This window comes from Lytechinus pictus, chromosome 10, assembly GCF_037042905.1.
Source record: "Lytechinus pictus isolate F3 Inbred chromosome 10, Lp3.0, whole genome shotgun sequence".
NCBI lineage: Eukaryota > Metazoa > Echinodermata > Echinoidea > Temnopleuroida > Toxopneustidae > Lytechinus > Lytechinus pictus.
Genome location: NC_087254.1, coordinates 18587587 through 18610631, shown reverse-complemented (window position 1 = coordinate 18610631; position 23045 = coordinate 18587587). Strand labels below are relative to the sequence as shown.

At 35.2% G+C, this 23045-nt stretch overlaps 1 protein-coding gene across 1 annotated transcript in view; it reads right to left on the bottom strand.

Moving 5' to 3' along the window:
- Positions 1 to 21382, bottom strand: part of LOC135155799 (guanylate cyclase 32E-like) — a 52120-nt gene extending 30738 nt beyond the window's left edge. The window contains exon 1 of the mRNA XM_064106045.1: positions 19989 to 21382. Coding sequence (XP_063962115.1) covers positions 19989 to 20381 — 393 coding nt within the window. The 5' untranslated portion in view covers positions 20382 to 21382. The remainder of the gene's footprint in view (positions 1 to 19988) is intronic.
- Positions 21383 to 23045: the final 1663 nt, after the last annotated feature.

Below are 23045 nucleotides of genomic sequence, written 5' to 3'. Positions count from 1 at the left end.
CGTAGGAGGTTCGAGATCTTGGAAATGATAATTAAATGACCATACCTTACCAGAAAATAAGTAATAATATTTACTTTAACGCACGTCACCTGAGACTGACACATGCTCACTCAACGTGGTGAACACACATACGTACTTAACTCCCACACATCGCCCGTGCGTTTACTTCAAGTTATCTTTTATTTCTTTTTGCGAAAGGATATGACGAAAAACCTTTGAGGAACAAAATAAAGTCAGATATTCCTCTTAAAATATTGATGATCTGAGGAAGCTTGCAGCTAAAAATGACACCTCTATTACTACTCATTACTCTCCCTTATACTACTCGTTCGCCCGCACGTCGTGTTTTGAGAATACACCGCAAATCCCTTGGCCATATCATACTATCATTTCTTGTTTGTATTTGATATTAGAATGTCAGGTTAGCTCTTATGACAATCTTCCACACATGGTATAAGAAATGGCGACAGATAAAATGTACTTAGGACAGTATCATTTGTTTACCAGGCAATTATTGCTCCTAAAACCATTTTTTTTTTTTGGCAGTTAACCTATGGAATATTCATGTCAAATTAAGTCGCCTTTACATAACACCTCATTTCCCCCTCCATCCCCCCTCTCTCTCCCTCTTTCTCTCGTTCTGTGTCTTTATCGCCTGTTTGTTAAACGTGACAAACAACCTTCTTCTGCTAACAAATCTCTTAAATATTTATACTTTTTTATGACAAATGATTTGTTTTTATTGATTACAAGTACATTGAAAAAACATAACTTTTAAAAATGGAAATAAAATGTGTATTCGAATGAAAAATATGATTCGATTTCAATTCAATTTTATTCTACCATCATCAGATACAAAAAATTACTATTGTATGCATATTTTTCAAATACATTTTTAATATTGTTTTACAACTTGTTTTTCTTCTAAGGGGAGGGGTTGTTTATATCAAAGAAGATATCAAAGAAATATATTAGAGTTAAAAATGCAATATTTCTTAAGGCAATGAACATTTTTAGCGCAAGCTTACCCTCAAATTTTATCACTGGGGGCTAAAAGCTTTTTGTAGCGGTAATGTCCAGTATAAAAGGCTCTTGAAAAATTAATCCATGGATAGATAAAGAGTCAGAGTATTCCGGATTTCCTTGGAAACAAATTTTATATATTCTGTCCAGAATCCTCCTCAAATTGAAGTTTTTCCAAGTGCATGAATACAGGCCATTTTTTTCCTTCTCTGTTATTTGTATATCTTTCCTTTTTGTTTACTGCTAATTTTTATTTCGTTTTCATGGGACGTTTATCTTATGAACAGAAATTGTTTCAATATGAGTTCGCTTCCGTCAGTTCCGAACCAGGCAAATGTGGATTTACATACAATAAGGTGTAAGATTCAACATTATTTTACCATCGGCACTGACGGCACGTGTTTATAATAGTTCAAATAGGCGAATTACCCACTTTCGGTTGTAATGAGAGGGCATAAGCTGCGTATGATGATAAAATGAAGACAGGAAATGAGGACAGATTGCCAGAATCAAGTGAGCTTAATCGAACGCCGATTCTGCAATGATACTTTTTGCAATGAATTTTCCGTGCAGGTCGAGAGGAGAAAGTATAAGAGGCCGTATTCACGCGAGTTATGATGTCATAACGATAAATACTGTATCATACATTACAAATGGACAGGATAAGGAAACCTACATGTATATACACGCACTAAATTTCAATATGATAAAAATCACTTTTACTTCCAAATGCAAGTACAGATATTTTTAAACCCAAATTTCTTTGAAAGTATTCCTAAAAACTAGCAAAATAGGAGGCATTCTGCCCCTGAATGAGTCTGGCATATCTCTTTATTTATAATAATAAAGAATGAATGTTAATAGCCCTAATGGATCTAAAGAGTAAATAGATTTGACATTTTGCCCATAGGACCCACCACAGATCTACCTAACTCGTAATATTTCAAAACACTTGATAATTCATTGCATACGTTTTGTGAGACCACAATCTAGTTTTGACCTGAAATGTGTAAGTACTTAATATTGACTATTTTGCGTATTCTTTTAACTTGCGAGCACCTGTGCTGCATCTCAATATTGTAGATGCTGGGTAATTTCATGACAAATCGTGTCTGCTATAGTAATGTTCAATTATGGAATGGTTGAACGCAACAGCGGAGAGTCCGTATAGTTGGATTTTAAAACATTATGAACAGATCAACCTCAAAATAACCCAACACCATTGTTTATTTCATCATGCTCACGCTTTAATTTTTATTTACTTCATTTCCCTCCTGTTTGCATTACTATCAGCGATTTGGATAGTAGAAGTTAATCTTGGGTAGGGTGCACTTCGTACTAAATTTACCATAATGACAGGAAGTTAATCTTAAACTGAACATTACTGACTATAAACAATGCAAAATATTACATCGCCTGATAAATGTAGATATAAATTGTCACTTCAATGTTCTCTATGAAAAGATTATAGTACGATAACTTTTGTCTTTGAAAAACAAGAGACTTTTTTATTACAGATCGACAATAAAAATGCTTTCACGTATCACATGCCATAACCGCTTAAGGTACCTGTACAAACCTGGCAGTATACTGACTCCTTTTCATTCCCGACCAAAGCAATGTTAAAATCAGCCACACTGGAATGTGAAGCTGAAACTCAGCGTCACATTTGTTTTGAGTTTGCTCACTTTGGCGGGAAACGGAGAGACGGGCATAAATAATTCCATAACAATGGAGTTATCCCTGAACCTTCCATCCCTGCAGGCGTCGTTAAAGAGCCGACAACAAGGAAAGGGGAGATTAATCATCATTACAGACGGGAATCGATAGCAATAAGGAAAGTATGGTATGGTAGATAGCGCTTCCCATTAATTCCATTTGCTTCGATTGAACTAATCAATTTGTTCTCTTCTTCCCGTGTACATCAATGAATGCTTTACCGTGTACATGTACGGTTAGCCTTATATCGGTTAGCGTCTCCATCCATCAGTTTGGAAGATGATTCCTTACATTGCCTTGATGCGGAAATCAGTAATGTTGCGATCGGTATGGGTGGAATGAATTTCAATTTACATGTTCTTTCTTTAATAGTGTTAAAATAATTACAAATAAACGCAATCAATAATACAGATAGTGAGATCAATGGAAGCGCTACAGAAGGGGCAGGGGCGGTCACCTCCTCTGATCTTTAACATAGTGAGCGAAAACTCATTTTAAAAAAATATCATAAAAAGAAAGGTGGTCAAAAAACTAAAATTCTCACCACGCCTGGGCATGCCGAGTGGGCATGTGTATTAGTCAAAGCATAATCAGTCATTCACGGGGAGAAAAAATATATTCTCTTTTTGTATTCGGAATATCATTCCGTCGTGAAAATCCTTGATTTTTCCTGCATGAAGTATACTCATATTTTAAAAGAAAATAAGTAGTACACAAAGCTATGAAACACACAGCAACTAACAAAAATCAATATTACCAAAAAACCAATACAGCGTTTCTCTGCAAATAACCTGCAGAGCAAACTTCAAAGGACATATCCATGTGGTCAATTTGTTCAATTTAAGATTATATACGTGTATATAGGTTTGCTCCTACCCTGAACTCACAACAGACATGACCAATTTGCTGAGCTCTTCCTAAACAACCAAGTACACGTATGCTGCTTCATAATAAAACACGTGTGTTCTATTTATTTTGTCACATATTGTCAAAATTCAAACTCAATTGGCAGATGTAGCCCTATTAGATCTTCCAGCATCTCTTTCGTCGCTTTGAAATGTTTTCCTGATCGAAATTGCCATGCTTCCATTAAGGATAGCGCGGGGAATGAGACACTGTCAAGAATACTCAGTTTACCATAAAGTCTATGCGATCAAAAGAAAAAAAATAGTTGTGAAACTTACCCTAAAACCATAAGGAAAATAAACTTGTTGCCAGCTGACTTTATATTCAGCGTGCATGATACGTCTTGTATGTTGTGGTATTAATGAGGAATTTCAAGAAATGACGGAATTTACAGAAATTACAAACCACTCTCCTTTTGAAAAACACAATACACTAGCATCAAATTGTACAATGTGAATACTTCGTGATTTAATGAATATTAATGAATTAATAAATATTACCCTAGACCTATACTGTATATTCATGATATTGGTACCTTACATCGAAAGATTTCAGAACAGTGTCAATATCAAACTATCCACGATATACCATAAAACATGTCCTAGGGTTATCAAAAATCCAATTTCCCATTTCATTCAAACATAAAATGTTATTACGCACTAGAGACAAAAGCGTGGTGCGAGGGTATTGTCCCCATGTGTGAGTATAGGTGATATGTTACCGTAGTAACGGACCGTGCTCCCAAGCCTTTCTGGGTTCATAATTTATGTTCATTTTTTCTCTTTGTTGTTGCTTTATTTATGGTTGTATTGAGGACTTTGACTCCGACATGATATGATGGAGATCTAATGTGATGTGATTTATCAGCAGTATTGATGGGAAATGAACTACATCAACAATAACAATAAACGGACCTCTTGTCCATGAGATTTTTGTTCTACCAGTTCAATCACTTTTACACCCATCGCTCTTGTTTGTAGACTGAGCACGACTTTATTTACGACTGATGACCGTTTCTTGTGCTAAAGAAGATTACCCAACTGATCTTAGTCGTATCTTAATAACTCTGATAGAAATTGAATCTACACTGGAGGTTCACCCTTCAGAAAAAAAATTGTAGTAAAAAAAGCACAAAAAGAATAAGAGATATTGGTGAAAGTTTGAGGAAAATCCATTAAAGATTAAGAAAGTTATTGTGTTATATATAAGAATTGTAAGAGCAATTACATTCATTTATTTAGTTATTTCCTCTTTAAAGATATTCATAGCATATAATGATTGAGAATATTACAGAATGTCTCAGTTAGGCTTTGGACTTATGACGTCGAATATACAATATAAAATGCATAAATCTCAATTATTGATGGTTCGTAATGACTTCTTTTTTTTTCATTTTAGGAATGGATGTGTCTATTTACATACTGAAGGTACAATAAAAACGTTTTTAAAATTTTCTGAGAAAATGACATTTCAGTATTTTGTTTTTTACCATCCGATATGTTGGAAAGCTGCTCGCAAATGACGTCACAAATTAGATAATTAAAATTATTATAACATTTTTGCTCTTTGGTGGATTTTCCTCAAACCTTCGGCAATATTTGTTATCATTTTTGTGCTATTTTGTACAATGAACTTTTTTATCAGGGTGAATCTTCCCTTAACTATAAGAATATATTCAGAATTTAATTCAATTTCAACCAAATGGACATTGAAATGATTAAATATCTAAATTTGCAACCAATGCTCATTTTGGCATAGTTTGTATTAAGCAGCTTTTTTACTGAGCAGTAAGGACATTTTTTGATATATTCCAATGTCGATATCCTGCCATATTTTGACAATATAATCACTGATAATAAAATAACGACGTTTGAAGGTAATCCAATCTGTCTTCTCAGAAAAGCTTTAGTGGTCCAAACACTGAACCAAAAACAAAACTATATGAATTAGTGATGTATTAGTTTAAATATTAATTTTCATACTTTCAATTTGTTTGACTCATACCTCTTTGTTCGCATATAGAGTGAAGAAGAAAAAAAAATCCTCACCATACTTTCACGCTCAGTCGACATACTTCTAAAGCACCATTACCTCGGTCAATTTCGCACCCAATAGCCTTTATCCTCATATCCTATATCAACGATCTCATCCATATCTTTATAAAAAAAAATCGCAAGCCGTATAAAAAAGGAAAAACCGCCTGGCACCTTTTGTGTTTTCACCGCTGGTATATCATGAACAGAAAGGGTAGGATCGATTTCTCGCAAAGAGCGGTTAGAATGGGGGAAAATGTCTCATGGGAAGGACTTCTTTGACGATGAATGGGTGGATTTGATTCTCATGAGCCCGTACTATTGTGCATAACTGTTCCATCCAGATGCAAGCTTCGGTGAGGCAGGTGTTTTATCTACACACACATACTTCATGCGAAATGAGAGAAATAATTGTTGACTGGCTTAAAATGTCCCTACTCAACCTATTTCTTGGACATTTCTGTAAATGCTGAAAACTGGATGAGCCAACGAGATTCGAATCCCATGTACTAAGAACACCATTGCCTTTGAAACCGTAAGGTGACAGGAAAGTGCCTGTCGATGAATGTGAAGTATGCAAAATCTGTAGAGGTGTATGTGTGTGTTAAGGTTGGTAGGTGTGTTTGTGTGCTGTTGCGTGTGCGTTATGTGTCTATATTAGTGTTTTTTCAGGGTGTTGATGAGTGGGGTTGTTGTGTGCGTGGAGTGTGTGTTAATGCAAAGGTTTGTGGGGGTGTGGGTGTGCTTTATCTTGATGCACATAAAATTGCACGGTGGTGATGACCCTTTTTTTTTATTGCTGGTTTCTTTTTTCTCCAAACTTACAAGAGTCTGTTTATACCTGATTTTTGATACCTCTGTGTGGGTGCATTTGCTTTCCACAACGCCCAAACTATAAAGAGTAAGGTAACAGTATTCCTTTGATATCTATAGTAGATATAGAACTAGTTTTCTCTCTTGAAGGTTTATCAAATTGTACGCCTTATGTAGGGGAAGGTATGGCGATACACATGTAACAAAATACACCAAATTATTGAAGGGTTATACAGTATCTAGGCCTAGAGACATAATTTCCAATGTCTTGTTTCTACCTCACACGGGACTTAGCTCTTCTTTTTTCATGAAGGCCCTTGAGTAGAAGACGATAACTTTGTCCCTTTATTTAAACTCTATCTTTTACATTATAAATCCCCCAGTGTGCGTTTCCATTCCACTTTCTGGTTATTCATTTTATGAGTACATTTCATTTAAATGAACTGTAATTGTTTCTTTATTTTTAAGAAGACCAGTGTACAAATATTGAACAAGGTCGAACTGTGAAAGGTAACAGTCAAAACCGGGTCTATGAACCTGTACCCGTTCAGAGCAGTTGAAATAGAAAAAAAGGTGATACGATATGAATCTATAATGTATTTCCGTCGGTGTATTTTGCGATTTTATTTAAAAACCTCTTGGGATGGGATCCGTAGGGGAAAAAGTTCTGAGTACATTTACTCTTTTTAATACAAAACATTTCTCCTGCAGGGAATGGGCTGAAAATTTCAGAAGTGAAATTCTATTTCATATTTCTCGTATGCAACTTGTTAATTTGAAACAATAGTCTTCAAAGAAACAATTGCTTAAATATTTCTTAATGTTAAGGTATTGACCAGACCACAGGATTGTCTTCAGGATCTCCACAAGTGCAATGAAAGGTGTGCTGACAGCCAAGGATTCGTGTGACGAATTGCAGAGATAGAATGTGTATCCTGACACCTCGCTTCCATAACTTGCACGCCTTCTTTCATCTAGAATTTTTGGAAAATCCATTCTCTTCCGCTGTATTTACCTTCTTCATACGTGCTTAATTCAACGGGACAGTCGTAAGAGGACAAGACAACTCGCTTTGTGTCTTTGATCTGGAGTCGTGTTTCCTTTTATCCGATTTTTGGCTTCCCTCACTCTCGACATGCCCGACACGTCTGGCAAGCCATAAAGCACTGTATCTCGTTTCAAATCAAATTTATACTTTCAGTGCCTATTGCTTTCTGAAGCTTACTATACATAATGAAGCTTTTAACTCTTACTAATTTAATATGGGATCCTTACTACAGTGATTATTTACTAGAATATCTGAAATCAAAGTTTATTCAAGATATGATAATATTATCAATTGTTTTGACCCTAATGAAATGGTAAACATATCACATTTAATGATAGGTGTTTGAAAAGAGCTGTTAAAGAATTTATCAAATGAACAATCAGGTCACGAAGTCCTACTAGACATTTATAGCAATGGTTTACCATGTTTAAAGTTACCTCAGTTAGACCATGGAACAACAAATTAACTGTGGTCACCGCTGTGTCACCGCTGACATTATACCTTTACGTCGCCAGAAATGCGCCACACTATACTCACCCGAATGTGGGAAACACTGTGGGCTGGTATAGATAAAAATATGTACCTAGCATCGAAGCTAAATTCGTCTTCTTTGATTACTAACTCCATCATCATCAGATCATGAACTCACAACATTTTATATTCTTGCAAAAAAAATTGTTTATTTAATAATATCTGAAAACAATGTTTGTCATCCTTCACCGATCTTGTACCATTTTTTCTCTCCGTGTGCGTGATCTGTGACATTAATTGCCTTCACTTCATTACACAAGGCCTTTTTGCACAATTATTCTCATCTGCGTCAACAAAAACAGATTGTCTACTTGTAGCTCTGTGGGTATCACTAACGACCGGATTATCCGGGAGAAGATACGCGAGGGCCACATTTCATAAAAATAAACTTCACATTTCATTGAAGCACCAATCAAAAAGCAGAAATTTTCACTATTGTCATGGAATTTGACACTCCAGCAAGACTTGCTATCATAATAATGATAATATGGGATGGGGCCATATGAACTAATAAATGGGGAGTCTCTCTAAGACGACGAGACAATTATGTCAAATCGAGGTCACGACTAAACTTGAGCTAATGAGAAGTAGGCAGGTGAAATTACTTAAACATGAAAAAAAAATGTTGAGTATTCAGTTTTTTTTTAACATCCTCAACAAGCTCTCTGTCAGCCCTGATTATAGGTAAAATATATACCATGAAATCAGGGTGGTTAGAGGTTATGTTGCAGTAGAACTATTCATCATTTTCTAGAAAAGAAAAACATTTGTATCAAAGACCGGCCTTTACAAATTTAAATCAAGAGAATGAATTTTTAATCAGGTTATAATGATAATATACTCTTTTCTCTAAGGGAGATCGTCAAACTTATCTTAATATAGAGGTCCAATGAGCGATGATGAACCTGCATTATTCAATATCATTGTATTCTTTGAATAAAAAACATATACTCAGAACATACATGCAATATCCGATTTCTTTTTAATCGGAAGCAATTTCTAGCCAGAGTATGACACCTTCTTGTCCTATGTTCGTTCCATAAACTATATGATGAAAACAGCGACATGACGTCATGCTTTACCAAATTGTAATTGTAGTTCCTAGAGAGTTATTCAACTATGATAGTTCCCACATAAAACAACAAAATCTTATCAAAATCACCCGCCAAGGAGAGATCTGGATTTAAGCGAAAGATAAAAAAATTAATCAAGGGGGAAATAATATCGTGGAACATGATTAAAAAACATATAACCCATTACTGTTTCATTCACCTCCATAAAGATCTGGCGCCATACTTCTAAAATATTCATGGTAGAACATGAATCTATCATTCAGCTAATAACCACGGCGTTACGCCTGCAGGTTTATGACAAATTGATTTCTCAGATTTTTTTTTCTTATTAAGGATGAATATTGTCAAATGTTCACCTATAAATCTTACAACGGGGATACCAAATTATTGAGCCTCTTGTCATTGGATATGTAGAAGTTTTAATCGATAGATTCCCTTTAGAATTATCGTATTCTAACGGAATTGCCCGATTAATAGGGGAGATAGGACACATTTTTTTTTTAATATACATGTAAGGTTACTGTTTCGTCGTAAGGGTATTAGATCCCCCATTCACCAAACAGATTCGATATCATACAATTTATTTTTTCAGAGTTACGTAATCATATTATGCTTATACTACACACAACGCACAAGAATGTCCCGATTTAATTAAATTCTTTACTCCCTTACATATTCCATTTTTTAAGACTGAATTGAAAACCTACCTTTTTGACCTGTAGTAAATCGCATTATTTGTTGTTGTTGTATGTTATATATTATTCCTTTAATTTCTTGAAATATCCTCCATTTAGTTTTCTTTTAATTATCGATAAAACCTAAGTTAATGTTATTTTGTATTTCGTTAATTATATCCAAATCTTCAACTTACTTATATTTTTCTCTATGTATCCAGCGCTTAGAAACAATGTGTATGTAAATAATGTTGTATATTATCATTATGACTAATTTCACGTTATACCTAAGCCTACAACGGTTATCCTAAGACAAGCTCAGGAATAATGTGCTGGTACTTAATATTTCTGTGGAAAATGATAAATAAAGCAAGTTACAAATTAAAAAAAAAATTCCCCCAGACTAACGAATACACACGACAAACCCAAATGATACACCATAAATTAACCGAAATCCTAATTAGTAAATATAACCTTGGTAAAAGAAAAGTTTCATGGAAAAGGAAATCCGATTGAGCATAAATGTTGGTTTAACTGAGTGAAATATTTTCTGTAAGTCTATACCATCCTCTATCCTACTTGTCACGTTATCTTGTTTCAAAATGATACAAAACTAATTATAATACATGTCAGGATAAAAAAATGACCTTTCATTGCACAGTAATAACAAGGTGGAAAAACTCAATGAATGCCCATGTGAAACGACGTAACCATTTTGTATAATACTTATTAGATGAGTGTTGGCAGCTTTGCTGTCATGAGCGGGACAAAGAAATAAATTCTGGACAATACACCGATCATTTATATATTTTGATATTACTTCAAGAAATATTCGGTATTCAAACGCGGGAAAATGGCCTGCAGCAAAAATCGTTCGGCTTTCAAAAGCATCATTTCATATTATCCCTGCATCTCATTCAAGTCATATGATTTCTGAAAGGCCATTCAAAGAGATATATTTTATCGGGCATTATAGTTAGCTTGTCCGCATTTTAGATGTATATGTCATTTTCAGAAGGTGCGTTATTTGCCCTTGGCGGCTGAAATGACGTCATGTTTTATACTTCTTTCATCTTTGCTATGTTTGTTGGCCATAATAAAGGTGTATACTAACTGAATAAGATGTGAGTTACCATTGACCTTCCATCTCGAGAGGAATTAAGGAAGGAATCTTAACTTTAAAAAAGTAAGGGCTGAAAAGAGGAGCGAAGTATTGTTCTCAAAATGTTCGCCTTTATAGGAACCACACAATGAGTTTGAAATTCTAATCGCAACACAATCGTTCAAAAACCCGAATGGAACAAAACAATTTCAAATATCTGAAATCATCACTTCCCATAATATATTTTTTGGGGCCTAAATACAGTTACAGAGAGTTATCAATGATCTAATTTCGATACACACATAAGCATAGGAGAGCTCCGACCCACTTAATAAATATCAAATATTAAGATAATATGAATTCATGGACATGGGTAAAACTTAGGTATAAAATTTCACCATAGGAACACTCAATGATATCACTTCCATGGTCATTCAAAGCACTTTAGTGGTCAATAGCTTATACAAGTTTTGAATTCAGGTTTCAATTTCAAATTATCTCCATATTAGATCAGCGACCCTTTTCAATGCCATCAAATTTTCATTCTCAAAATATAAATACATAAATACACATTTGAGACAACCAATTGAATTCGGTCTATGTCTGCTTTTCAAGTGGGGCCTTTGAATGTCTAGCTAAATGCATTTTTTTAACGGTTACTATCCACACCGGTCTGGAGTAATAAGCCAGTTCGTCGTTCCACTCTGCGCATGATCAGAGGAAGATCATTGGTACTAAAGTGACATGGTGACAACGTTTTGTGCGATCAGTACTGGTCTATTTCATATCTCACCTACTCAAAGAGTAGGATTCATAAGCGGTGGAAGTGACCAGCCAAGCTGTAGGTCGAGTACTTAGTCTTGTCGCATCCCAACACATTTCTTTCTATGTATATCTTATATTAGTCTCGCTAGGATTTTAACCTATTTCTTGAAACAAAACTTTATCTCTATCTCTTTCTTCCGCTCTAATTTATTCATTTTTTTATTTATCTATTGCTTGCTTTCATGCTGTATAGTACATCCTCCTCCATCTTATCTCTCATTTTAACATTCCAAGGGCATGCAGAAAAAAACCCACGTAATGAATACAGCATTTCGAAGCATTGCTCTATAAGAACATTAGGACAAAGGATTCCTGTATTTCGATGCTACAATTATGAAAGAAACACGTCGGTACTCTTACTAACTTCCTGTACAAAGGACTTTGCCATTCAAAGTATTTCAACAGGTATATGTATGCCACAGTTTTACATACCTGTTTATTGTGAGATAAAGTACTTATACAGAAGGTAGTAAGGTACGTTATAGACTCGAACATTCACCATTCATGTGGCTGGCATGGCATCTAAATGTCAAAATACTGGACCGGTATGTACTTCGGTCACGTGATCAACCCGACTGTCTTCTTTATGACGCCATACGGCCCTACTGAACAATAGAAAGATCACGTCACCGATTAATACTTGTCTTCTTCCAGAGATAAGTTAATCTGTTATACAACTGGCGTGTTTGTCATGGAAGTACATGTATATAGCCAGAAGGGTTAGGTTAGGCGACAGTCACACCAACGAAACCCACTCCAATCTAACCGATAGTATGTCATTGGTAATAACATAATATATTTGATTTAACTTGAGTTGGTTTCGTCAGTGTGACTTTGGCATTGTCATGATTGTATGATGGTAAGACCCATGAAGGGTGGATGCGCAAGGAGGAATCCTACCTAAGCTATATAGACTCCGTGGACGGTATTCTGAAGTCAGGGTTAACTTAGACCATGGTCTCACTCTGTGCTAAAATTATGGGGAGCCAAAAGTAAAAAAAATGTTTATATTGTAAGTTTCTTATGTTTACTAATTTGATTCCTTTTGCTTTCATAATGAGGAAATATACTTCAAAATAGTTCAGCTATCATTCCCAGACAATTATGCACAGTTTGAGTGTCAAATGAGGATGTAAATTGGATGTGTACTGTTAGGGATTCGTGCCGCGGTTGGCTCTCCATATTTAAACCACAGCTTTAAACCAGAATTTAATGTAAACCTGACTTCAGAATACAGGCTAATGGGTCAAACCTTGCTTTACTTAGAGCACACATTTATGGATTGCAATTTGTCTTCCAATACATCAATTAAAGATTGTTCTTATCCTGCTGCAAAAACAAATATAGATAAATTTAATTAGTGTGGAATAGGAAAATTAAAATGTATGTAATTTTAATGAATTAATTTGTATAATTGCCACCATGGCCACGAAAATTGAACAAATATTATGAAGCCTGGCATTCCATAGAAGTGCGGTTAAAATTCTTCTTAAGATTAGGTGTTAAACTTAGGTTTGATTTTAAGATTGCCCTTAATATTACTAGACTAGAATAAATTCGTAACACAATACTTTGGCATTTCTTAGGAACGTAAACTTGAAGGTGAGGGTATATGTAAAGCAAACAAAGTATGTACAGTATGCCTCTCCTCAAAGGTAATAATCACTAAACTGAACATTTTGTAGTCTTTATGAACGAAAGAGCTGAACATACATGGACTTTTGAAATGCTTCGTGAAAGGTTTCTAGTGACTATAAGTATTAATTCATTAAATACATTTCGATAAATCTTAATAAGTTTAATTTAGAATGGCGACATGAATAATAAAACAAGTAAACAAATCCACTTCAAAGGTTAATCTTACTCTATCAGAATGTAGTTTAGTGTAATCTTAAGTTTATTTACTAGCATTATCACATACTTTTCATGCGTTAAGGTTGGAGCATTGATTAAACTGTTCATTGAATGCTCGAAAATTTGCTTGGGAATATGGAAACACGTATTGACCTAGCCAGATCTCCAGGAATGTTAAATTTTATGTTTGGTGCTTACTGCCCGCAGAAAGTGTGGAAATTTTACGGGATTTAAAGGATTTTTTTTTGTTTGGTTATTACGGTTGACTTCATGACAGATTCTTGCATTGTTTAAGTAGCAGGTGATTTGATAGGCATGTATATGCCCATCCGAGTATATATTTTGAAGTTGCGTTCAGTTTAAAAAAAGACAATTGAAATTGATGGATGTCCTCAAGTGCTGTTTCTTCTCGTGCACATATTCATTATCCAGACAAAGAATGAAATATATAAGCACTAAAGTATAACCTGCATTTATACACACTTTTATCTTACTAGTGTTTTGGAGGGTTTTTTCCCCGTTTCACTTTACGATGGGTCGTATTGCCGTAAAACGTGAAGTAACGCAGCAACCCCGAACCAGTATTACTATCAATACAGTATGAAATAAGCAGCTATCTAGAAAATAAAAGCTTTTGATGAACTACTTTGCAATAAATACGGCTTGCTCGTGTAAAATATAACAACAATGGTATCTCTATGTTATAATACGCGGAAAGTAGATACAAAGTCACAAATACATTCTCACAATACGTTCAGCATGCATGTTCAAGTATTTGCATCTCTCCCGTAATTATAAATGACTAAATCAACTCGAATGAGTATACGAGCAATACTAGAAATGGTAAAAGTTTTGCATGATTCGTCATAATGTTTGCTGTCTCTAAACATCATAAAATCAGTATACACATGCCTATAGTTACATGAATATGCGCGATATAAAGCAATTCAATATTTGCACATAATTATGGACAAGATTTTATTTCTAGGGGATTCTGTATGAAATGAGCTAAACATAATACATATATATATATATTACCTCTTTCCGAATTTTCCACTCAAGCACATTCTGGTAACTCCATGCTACACTCCTTGATTTATTTTGGGACACATTTTCCTCTAAAATAATCTAACACTTTTATTTTTGCATCAATATGTCAATAATATCATACTCATATTAATGGGACGAAGGATTTGATATTTTTGGCTAGCGGGAAATTACCAATTATCCCCGTGTCAAATATTCGAGAAAAAAAAGTCTTGATGCATAATCCCCCGTCGGGAAATAATCCCCCCAAAACCGCTCAACTAAGATGTATGACCTTCTCAGGGATGTTATAACATGGTCAAAATCTTCTTCATATCCCCGCCTAAAATGTCAATGTTTCAACTGACCAGACACTCCGGATATCTACGTCTCTCTAATATCATGATCAATATTTAAGCGAAACCACTGATCTCCAAAAATATACCACTTGCAGGAGATAGGTTTCTTTCTTACAATTTCATAAGATGTTCATTTGTTTTCGAATATGGTATCGGTCAATGGAGTCGTGACTTCTTGAGATGAAAAGTTGTAATGTTCTTTGAGGATTTTTAAAAGCTTTTAAATAGAAAGGAATTAATGGAGGACATAAAAGTCCCACCTGAAACAGAAAAAAAAGTTTAACAAGATATCTCATGATAAAAGAGAGACAGAAAAAAATGATACATTAAAGAAGAAAAGGAGAAAGAACTTTGTTCAAATACAGGGGCTGCTACCCAACCCCCCCCCCCTCCACACACACACACACACACACCTTTATTTTCTAAAAAACTGGAAAAAGCGTACAATATTAAACCGTCTGATTGTAATTTTTGGCATGGTCAGCCCCCTCCTCCTTCAAACCCGTTCCACAGCCCCTGGAATAATAGTCAATTATAAGAGCGCCCTTGCGCTTAAAATAATTTACACAAGGTAAAACTAACACTTTCTGTGTTGATGGGTGCGACAAAAATCATTTCCGACATCATTTGTAAGTTTTGTCAGCTGAGAATCTTACGACGATCGGCTGTCCAGATCTACAAATGTTAAACAACGACCTCTCAGCTGTTTATTGTGATTTGACAGGCACTTTCAAAAGATTGTCTATGTTGTAGAATCCGTCCGTGACGCGATTGTGAAAACTCGCTATTAATAATAATAATAGTTGGATTTATAAAGCGCTTTTTGCCTAAGGATACAAAGCGCTGCTATTATTACCCCGGCTTTAGCTCGAGCTACCATCACCGGCGCTCAGCGCATGCAAGGAATCACTCCTGCCGGGTACCCATTTACCTCACCTGGGTCGAGTACAGCACAGTGTGGATGAATTTCTTGCTGAAGGAAAACACACCATGGCTAGGATTCGAACCCACCCACGACCCTCTGTTTCAAAGGCGAGAGTCAGAACCACTAGACCACGACGCACCCACACTGAGACCTTTGCTATGAGACCTTTATTTGGGAATGGATTCGAGAACGCTCATGCCGCAACGTATTTTCCGCTTCGTCTTCTGCATTTTTGTGGCATTACACATGTATTATAGGGAGTCTACGCAACTGCAACGGACTTTAACTTAGGGCGTGGTTCAACTATATGCTAAGATTATGGGAAGCCAAAAATGTCGACAAAATTGTTGACATCATTTATTCATCTGCCATGCTTTTACAATGAATAAAACTTTTAGTTATTATTTCCAGACAGAATGAATTATATCAGTGTCATTGAGCTAATGAATTTAACCCGAACCATTAGAGATTGGCTATCCATAGTTAAACCGCAACTTAAGACCAGAGTTTAAATTATTATAAGTATAATATTGCATATTTTTTACATTTCGATAAAAAACACTCAAATGGGCCGTCATCCCCCATCATAATGTCAAGTCACCATCATCAATGTGCAGAGTAAAAAAAAGTTTAAAGATCAATTTCTAATATTAAATTCTCAATAATTAAGCGTGGATATCTGAAAGTTTAAACAGCTACTACAATGTTCATATAGTGAACAGCGTTGTATATAGCATCGTAAACTATATTTCACTGTGTAATGAATTGTCATTTATTGTATTTGTATTATGTGACATTTATGCTTATCTTTTTGTCTTGATAAAGCTCGTAAAGAAAGAATAAGGGATGTATTTCCAATTATAATAATTGATTCAGAAAGGAAAAGGCAGTTATCATCATAAAAAGCTATATTCTTTCCCCCGATATTGATTGATAAACTCAATAGGGCAATTTATGGGAGTAAATGACAACCATTACATTGAAATGAGCTCCATTACTCCATGATGAGGAACATAAAATTAGAAATGTGGTCTTTATAAATCCGGGTTCCTTTTTATGGAACATCCGTTTGTTATGATTGAGAGAGCCAAGGCATTGGTAATATAACAAAATACACAGAGAAACGTCATACGAAATGATAGCAATATCAATTTGGAATGTGGGTCATTGCTGCGATACGAATGAATGAATTTGATGTGGAGGGGATTTTGTTAATGGAAAACTTATAGCTATATAAAATAGATCCACATTTCGTAGATTTACATCGTACAAGTTTCAGTTTGAATGAAAAAATACATATAGGAACTGGTTTTCCAAATGATCTCATATATATACAGTATATGTAATGTGATATATATACGTATTTATAATAAAACAATTTAGAAGAACCATCCTTTTCGTTGAATAGAAATTATTTCATTTCTGGATAAATGATTTATTTTGATACGTTTTCCCTAAGTTAAACCATCATTAAGATATTTATATCGCAAAAGTACTTTTTGTCAAAGATGACGAGAGGTGCTGAATTTTCGTCTCTTTCGTACTTTACAATCTGTACCAAAAAAACGTTTACCATATTGACAAACGATTTATAAAAACATTTATTTCATTGGAATTGCAATTTAACTTGTGATATTTACTCATGATTCATGCTTAATATCTTAACGGCCCCGAGTGCATGACATTTAAAAAATCAACAAAAACAGATAAACTATGAATTTGATGACTTTATTCAACGCTACTTGATGCACGCGCGACTGTATCATCCACATAATTTATATCTTCTACACAATAATTAATTTTAGATTATGTAAATTTGTTTTCAGACTGGGTCTTGATACACAGCAAAAACTGTGGTGTTAACCAGTGTACATAGAGGACCACACCAGTTATTTTACACCGGTGTTAAATTGACAGTGTTAGTTTAACACCTACAGGTGTTATTACAACACCTTTGGTTGTCACATCAACACCCTTTGGTGTTATGTTCAATCCCTAGGGTGTAATTTTAACACCTCAGGGTGTGGTCCTCTATTAACACCAACTGGTGTCAGTTTTAACACCTCAGTTTTTACAGTGTAAATAATGAAGAGGCAAATTTCACTGCACGCGATGAGAATTTATTCGGTTTAAACTTTTAATGAAAGAAAATCATTGGAATCAATTTCAAATTTATGTATTAATGATAAATAGCGACGTGCATTCTTATCTACTGAATATAACATGTGTGAAAACAAAACAGCCATTAGTCGAATAATATAACATGTTTCTATGGTTGAAAATGGGGCGTTCTCTGGTCAGAGAGCAGGCGATCATTTACCGATATATTTTAACCTTTATTTCTAGGGGAAATCGTTACAGCAAATGCATCATGAATTTTCATTCCTGCGACCATCAACGAAAAAAAATACTTTTGTTCTTTTTACCATCGTAATGAATTGTTTTCCCAGAAGCAAAAGCAAATCTCTATACCCAAAGTTTGAAGAGATGATAACGCAGTCTCCAAATTAAGAACCGCATCGCTCTCCGTAACCATTAATTCCTTGTGCATTTCAGCATCATACGCATCCTATTTCAAATGGGTTCCTCCCACTGGCGGATCCAGGGGGGGGGGGGCAAAAATGTGTAATGTAAATATACCGCTTTTACCCAAGTACCCCCCCCCCCTCAAAAGTTAACTTTTTTTTTGCTTGTCAGATTTTCATCGGAAAAATGTGCCCTACCCCCCTTTTGGAAAATCTTGGATCCGCCCCTGGTTCCTCCTTTCTCGTTTTTATTTGCTGTAATCATTCTGTTAGACTTTTAAAATCTATAACGATCGCTTGAAGACGTATATCGAACGAAACCTCTGCCAATCAAATGGGAATAGAATAGTACATCTGAGGCTACAATCATCGATTTACCACTAACAGCTGAAACAACAACATATACTTTGCTGAGCGTATCCCAAGGACAGATATCTCTGAGCATTAAATGATTCTTATATTCGTTAATTTTTTTTTGTCTTCGCCTATATGCGTTCTTCATTTTTAGCATGTATGGAGTTTCGGTGTTTCAAGTGGTAGAGAAAAATGCTATGCAATAATGTTTGTGAATCATATTACCATACACACGGCAAAGAGTAACCCCCAATTTGTAAGTTTGTTCCTCCCCTCCCACACACACACACACACCCTCACACACACCTTTAAGATAATTTCAGCTTTGATCAGTGATAATAAACGTGATCATGATAAGTAATTTCATTTCATTTCTTCCACTTGTATATGTAAAACCAATACAAATATATATGTACAATGTTTACAATTAAATCAACAAACAATCAACAGCAATGGGTATGCCTATTAAATCATCAAAATAAAGGAATGGAAGAAAGTAGGCGTATATGGTGTTAGTAAAAAAAAAGACGAATACTCTATCTAATGATATTCATCGATTTTAAAAACATCTTATAAGCTACTAAGCATAATACTAATATTTCAATTTAAAAATATAATTAAAAAAATATTTAAAAACAACACTATAAAACATCGTAGAACAAAAGCATGTAATAATCATACACTAACAACGTCAATCTTGTCCGCGAAGATAATTTAACATTTAAGTGTTGCTATAGGTTCCTGATACTTAACCCCCCCCCCACACACACACGCGCGCACCCTCACTCACACATGAACAAAAACAGGCATATACAGCATGCCAAAGATAGGTTAGGAGAAAATCATATCAAACCTTGGAATAAATTTATACATTTGCTGAAAACATATTTCCATTTAAAGCACGGATATAATATCGGCATCTCAATCCGTCTAGGTTTATTGGCCGGTTTTATTTGAAATGTCAAGTATGATTACAGCGAATGAACCGACATGAAATATCAAATTTATTATGATCCACGGCTATATATTAGCATGCATTGGATAATTCTTTCATATATCTCTCTGTTGTATAATATGAAACATAAGGCATAATTCGAGATGTAATCTTAACAAGAATATTATTTTTTAAAGTCTTTAAAGAAATATACTTCAAAAAGAAAAAGGAAAAATGATTTATTTCAGAATAAGACCAACTTACGTAAGAGATCATGGGTAGATTCAAAGCAGCGGATACTTTAGCCTCCGTTGTGCAGGTTAGACCAGGACCTATGAAAGCAACATTTCCATTCCGCCATAAGTCCGTTAAAGCACGTATAGAACCCTCCTCGTTGCCGTGTGTATCCATATAGCGAAACTTAAGCTCATATCCCGGCAGCAGGTCTGGGTTCCTATTAACATCACGTACCGCTACGGTCATGGCGCCACCGTTAAAACGTACCAGACGATATACAGTGGTATCATCGGGCGCTAGGAAACCAATAGTAATGGTTTTGGTCTCATTCGTCGAGCCAGGATCGATGGTTGTAGTCTGGGCATAGCATACAGACATCAAACCCAAAAACAAAATTGTGAAATTCACCAGGATCTCCATTGTTCTGTCTGTTCGATAGGCCTAGTAGTCGTTCCTATTGCTGCAATTTAAGAACAGAGTTTTTCAGCTAGTTTATCACAGAAACGCGCTTCCATGTTTAACCACTACTATAGAAACGCATGATTAAAAAGAATTCGATTATTTGCGCTTCAATCGTACAAGTGTAAACAGGAATATGAAAAAAAAATCCACCGCAAGAACTATTTGCTCATTAGTTGATTTAGACTAAATAATCGATATTAGAAGAGTTCTGTCTCACTTCAGAATTGAAAACCAAATGTTTGCACTTGCACTTCAATTCAAACCAATCAGCATGATAAACCTAAGGTAAGTGCCTATCATATATCGATGATTCAACTGACTTGTGTGCGTTATTTATGTAATTAAAAGGTAAACTGCAACGGAATAATGTTCAGTTAATCATCTAGCAACGAAATCATCTATGCGCAGATTTGTAGAATCTAGCAACTGCGAGCAAATCAATTTCAGGTACAAGTGTATTTCCACTCGCTGTCAAAATAAATCACCAAATCCCTTCCGCGATGAAATTTAATTAACCAAGCAACAACGGCGAAGCAAAAATATTGAGTTATCCCTCACATAAACATGTCGCAAATATCAGGTAATATACTTCTTCTCTCGCTCGATAATGCTTCGAAAGGTTGAAGAAATTCGTTTTTCCTTCGCAGATTTTCTTTACTTCTTATATGGCTTATCAAAACTGTCGAGGCAAAATCCAGCCTTAGTAATGTGAAGTAGGTTTACTTTGATCCGTTATTCACGATGGTAGTACGAGAGACTGATAAGGGGTGGGTAAATCGCTTCACTTTCATTCGTTAAGGAGCGGTATATTTCAGTTTCTCTCGCACTGTTGTACACGATGGTTGGTTTTCTCTCCTGAGAATGACTTTCCTTTCCTCTGGTTGGTCGATGTAATCATCGTTATGCCGCCCTCACAGTAAGCTATTGGTTCTTGGATTGGCAAGGACAGTGCGACGACCTGTGTAATAAGGAAATGAAGAGATGGAAAGAAGATAACTGTTTCAAATCGAAAATCAATATTGTTATTCCTTCCAAATGATATCATTGTAAGCGATCATCATTTTTTAGGAATGTGTAGTATGGTTATAAACAGTTTATTTCCAAAGACTTCACACATGACATTCATACTTGCAGGTAAGCACCCAGTCATGTGGCCAGCCATAAAGTGCGACGGCTTTCGGTCCATTTCAACACGACGAACTGTCGAAAGGTAGACATTGTCATGAAAGAGCGAGAACGTCAACTTAGATTTGAAGCAGAGTCACCGGATTACACTAAAATCTGAACAAGATGTGAAATAAAAATATGTCACAGAATAAGATTGCTCACTCAATTGGTTAATTTGAAACTATTTGCGGGTTTGCCTGAACATCAAGTGTTCTGAATGTTGAGTGGACCGGATCTAGATTGAATTGTGGGCCAAACCTTGACAAACCGATTGACGATAAACAGCAACTTAAAATTTTTGCTAGATTTTGTTTTCAGTACTGATACAAGAAAATACAAGTTACATTTATCTATCCTATTGCGTTATCATTTCAATGCGCTTTTCAATAAAATAGCATACATAATATCAGACTAACCTGTTGAGTAAAGTATCATACCAGGGCCAAATTTCATGAAAAGACGGGCAGACTGTTCATCATGATCGCTCCTTTTCTGATTATCAAAGGGTAGTTTGCGACTTAATGACTGTTGACGAGCAAAAAAAAACTAACTCAGCAACCTGTGGGGGGTATAATTGATCCCTATACGCTTGATACCCCATGTCTTGTTCACATAATATTAGAAATGCATTTTTTTCTGTATTTCTTTTTCTGGACGTAAAAAGGTTGAAATGTTTTATGGCATTGCTTATTTCATTTCCCGTGAGTTATTCAAAGTCGATATAGGACACTGAAATGTACTTCACTTCAACATACTTCCTAGCAAAATGTGGTTTCAATTGTTTGTATATATGTACAATTATTCTAATAAAATGCAAAATCTCACCGATTCTATATCAGTTATTGTTGGGTGTGGCGAAGTGACAATTTTTTCCATTGGAATAAGAAATGAACTTCAAATCTTGAATTTACCTTGTGCCTGAGATTGTCTCAGATGCGAGTTTCCAGTAATCTAATTTTATACCAAAAAGTGTATCAAAATCGCTCTACACTGCAAAAATTATAGTGTTGATTTAACACCAGCCCGGAATCTATATATGTCCACACCAGAAAAGTGTTAAACAACACCAGTTTCGTTTTGGTCTAACACCAGATAGGAGTTAATACAACACCGATTAGTATTAAAACAGCATCGGTTTGATTCCAAACTGGTGTTGTTTCAATACTTCTCTGGTGTGGACATATATAGATTCCGGGCTGGTGTTAAATCAACACCGGAGTTTTTGCAGTGTAGTTTATTCATATTATACGGTTAAGATTGGTTCAGTGTTCCGCAAAATTTCTTAATCCGTATTGGTCGAGTAATGACAACTGCAATTATGAAGTGCAAACGTACTACTTCGATTACACCGGAAAATCAACAAAAGCGTTATAATGAACAGCTGAGTCCAAAAGAAGCACTCTACTATACTGTTTGTTTGCTCTGTTAGTATCATTTGATAGTAAAGCCTCATTG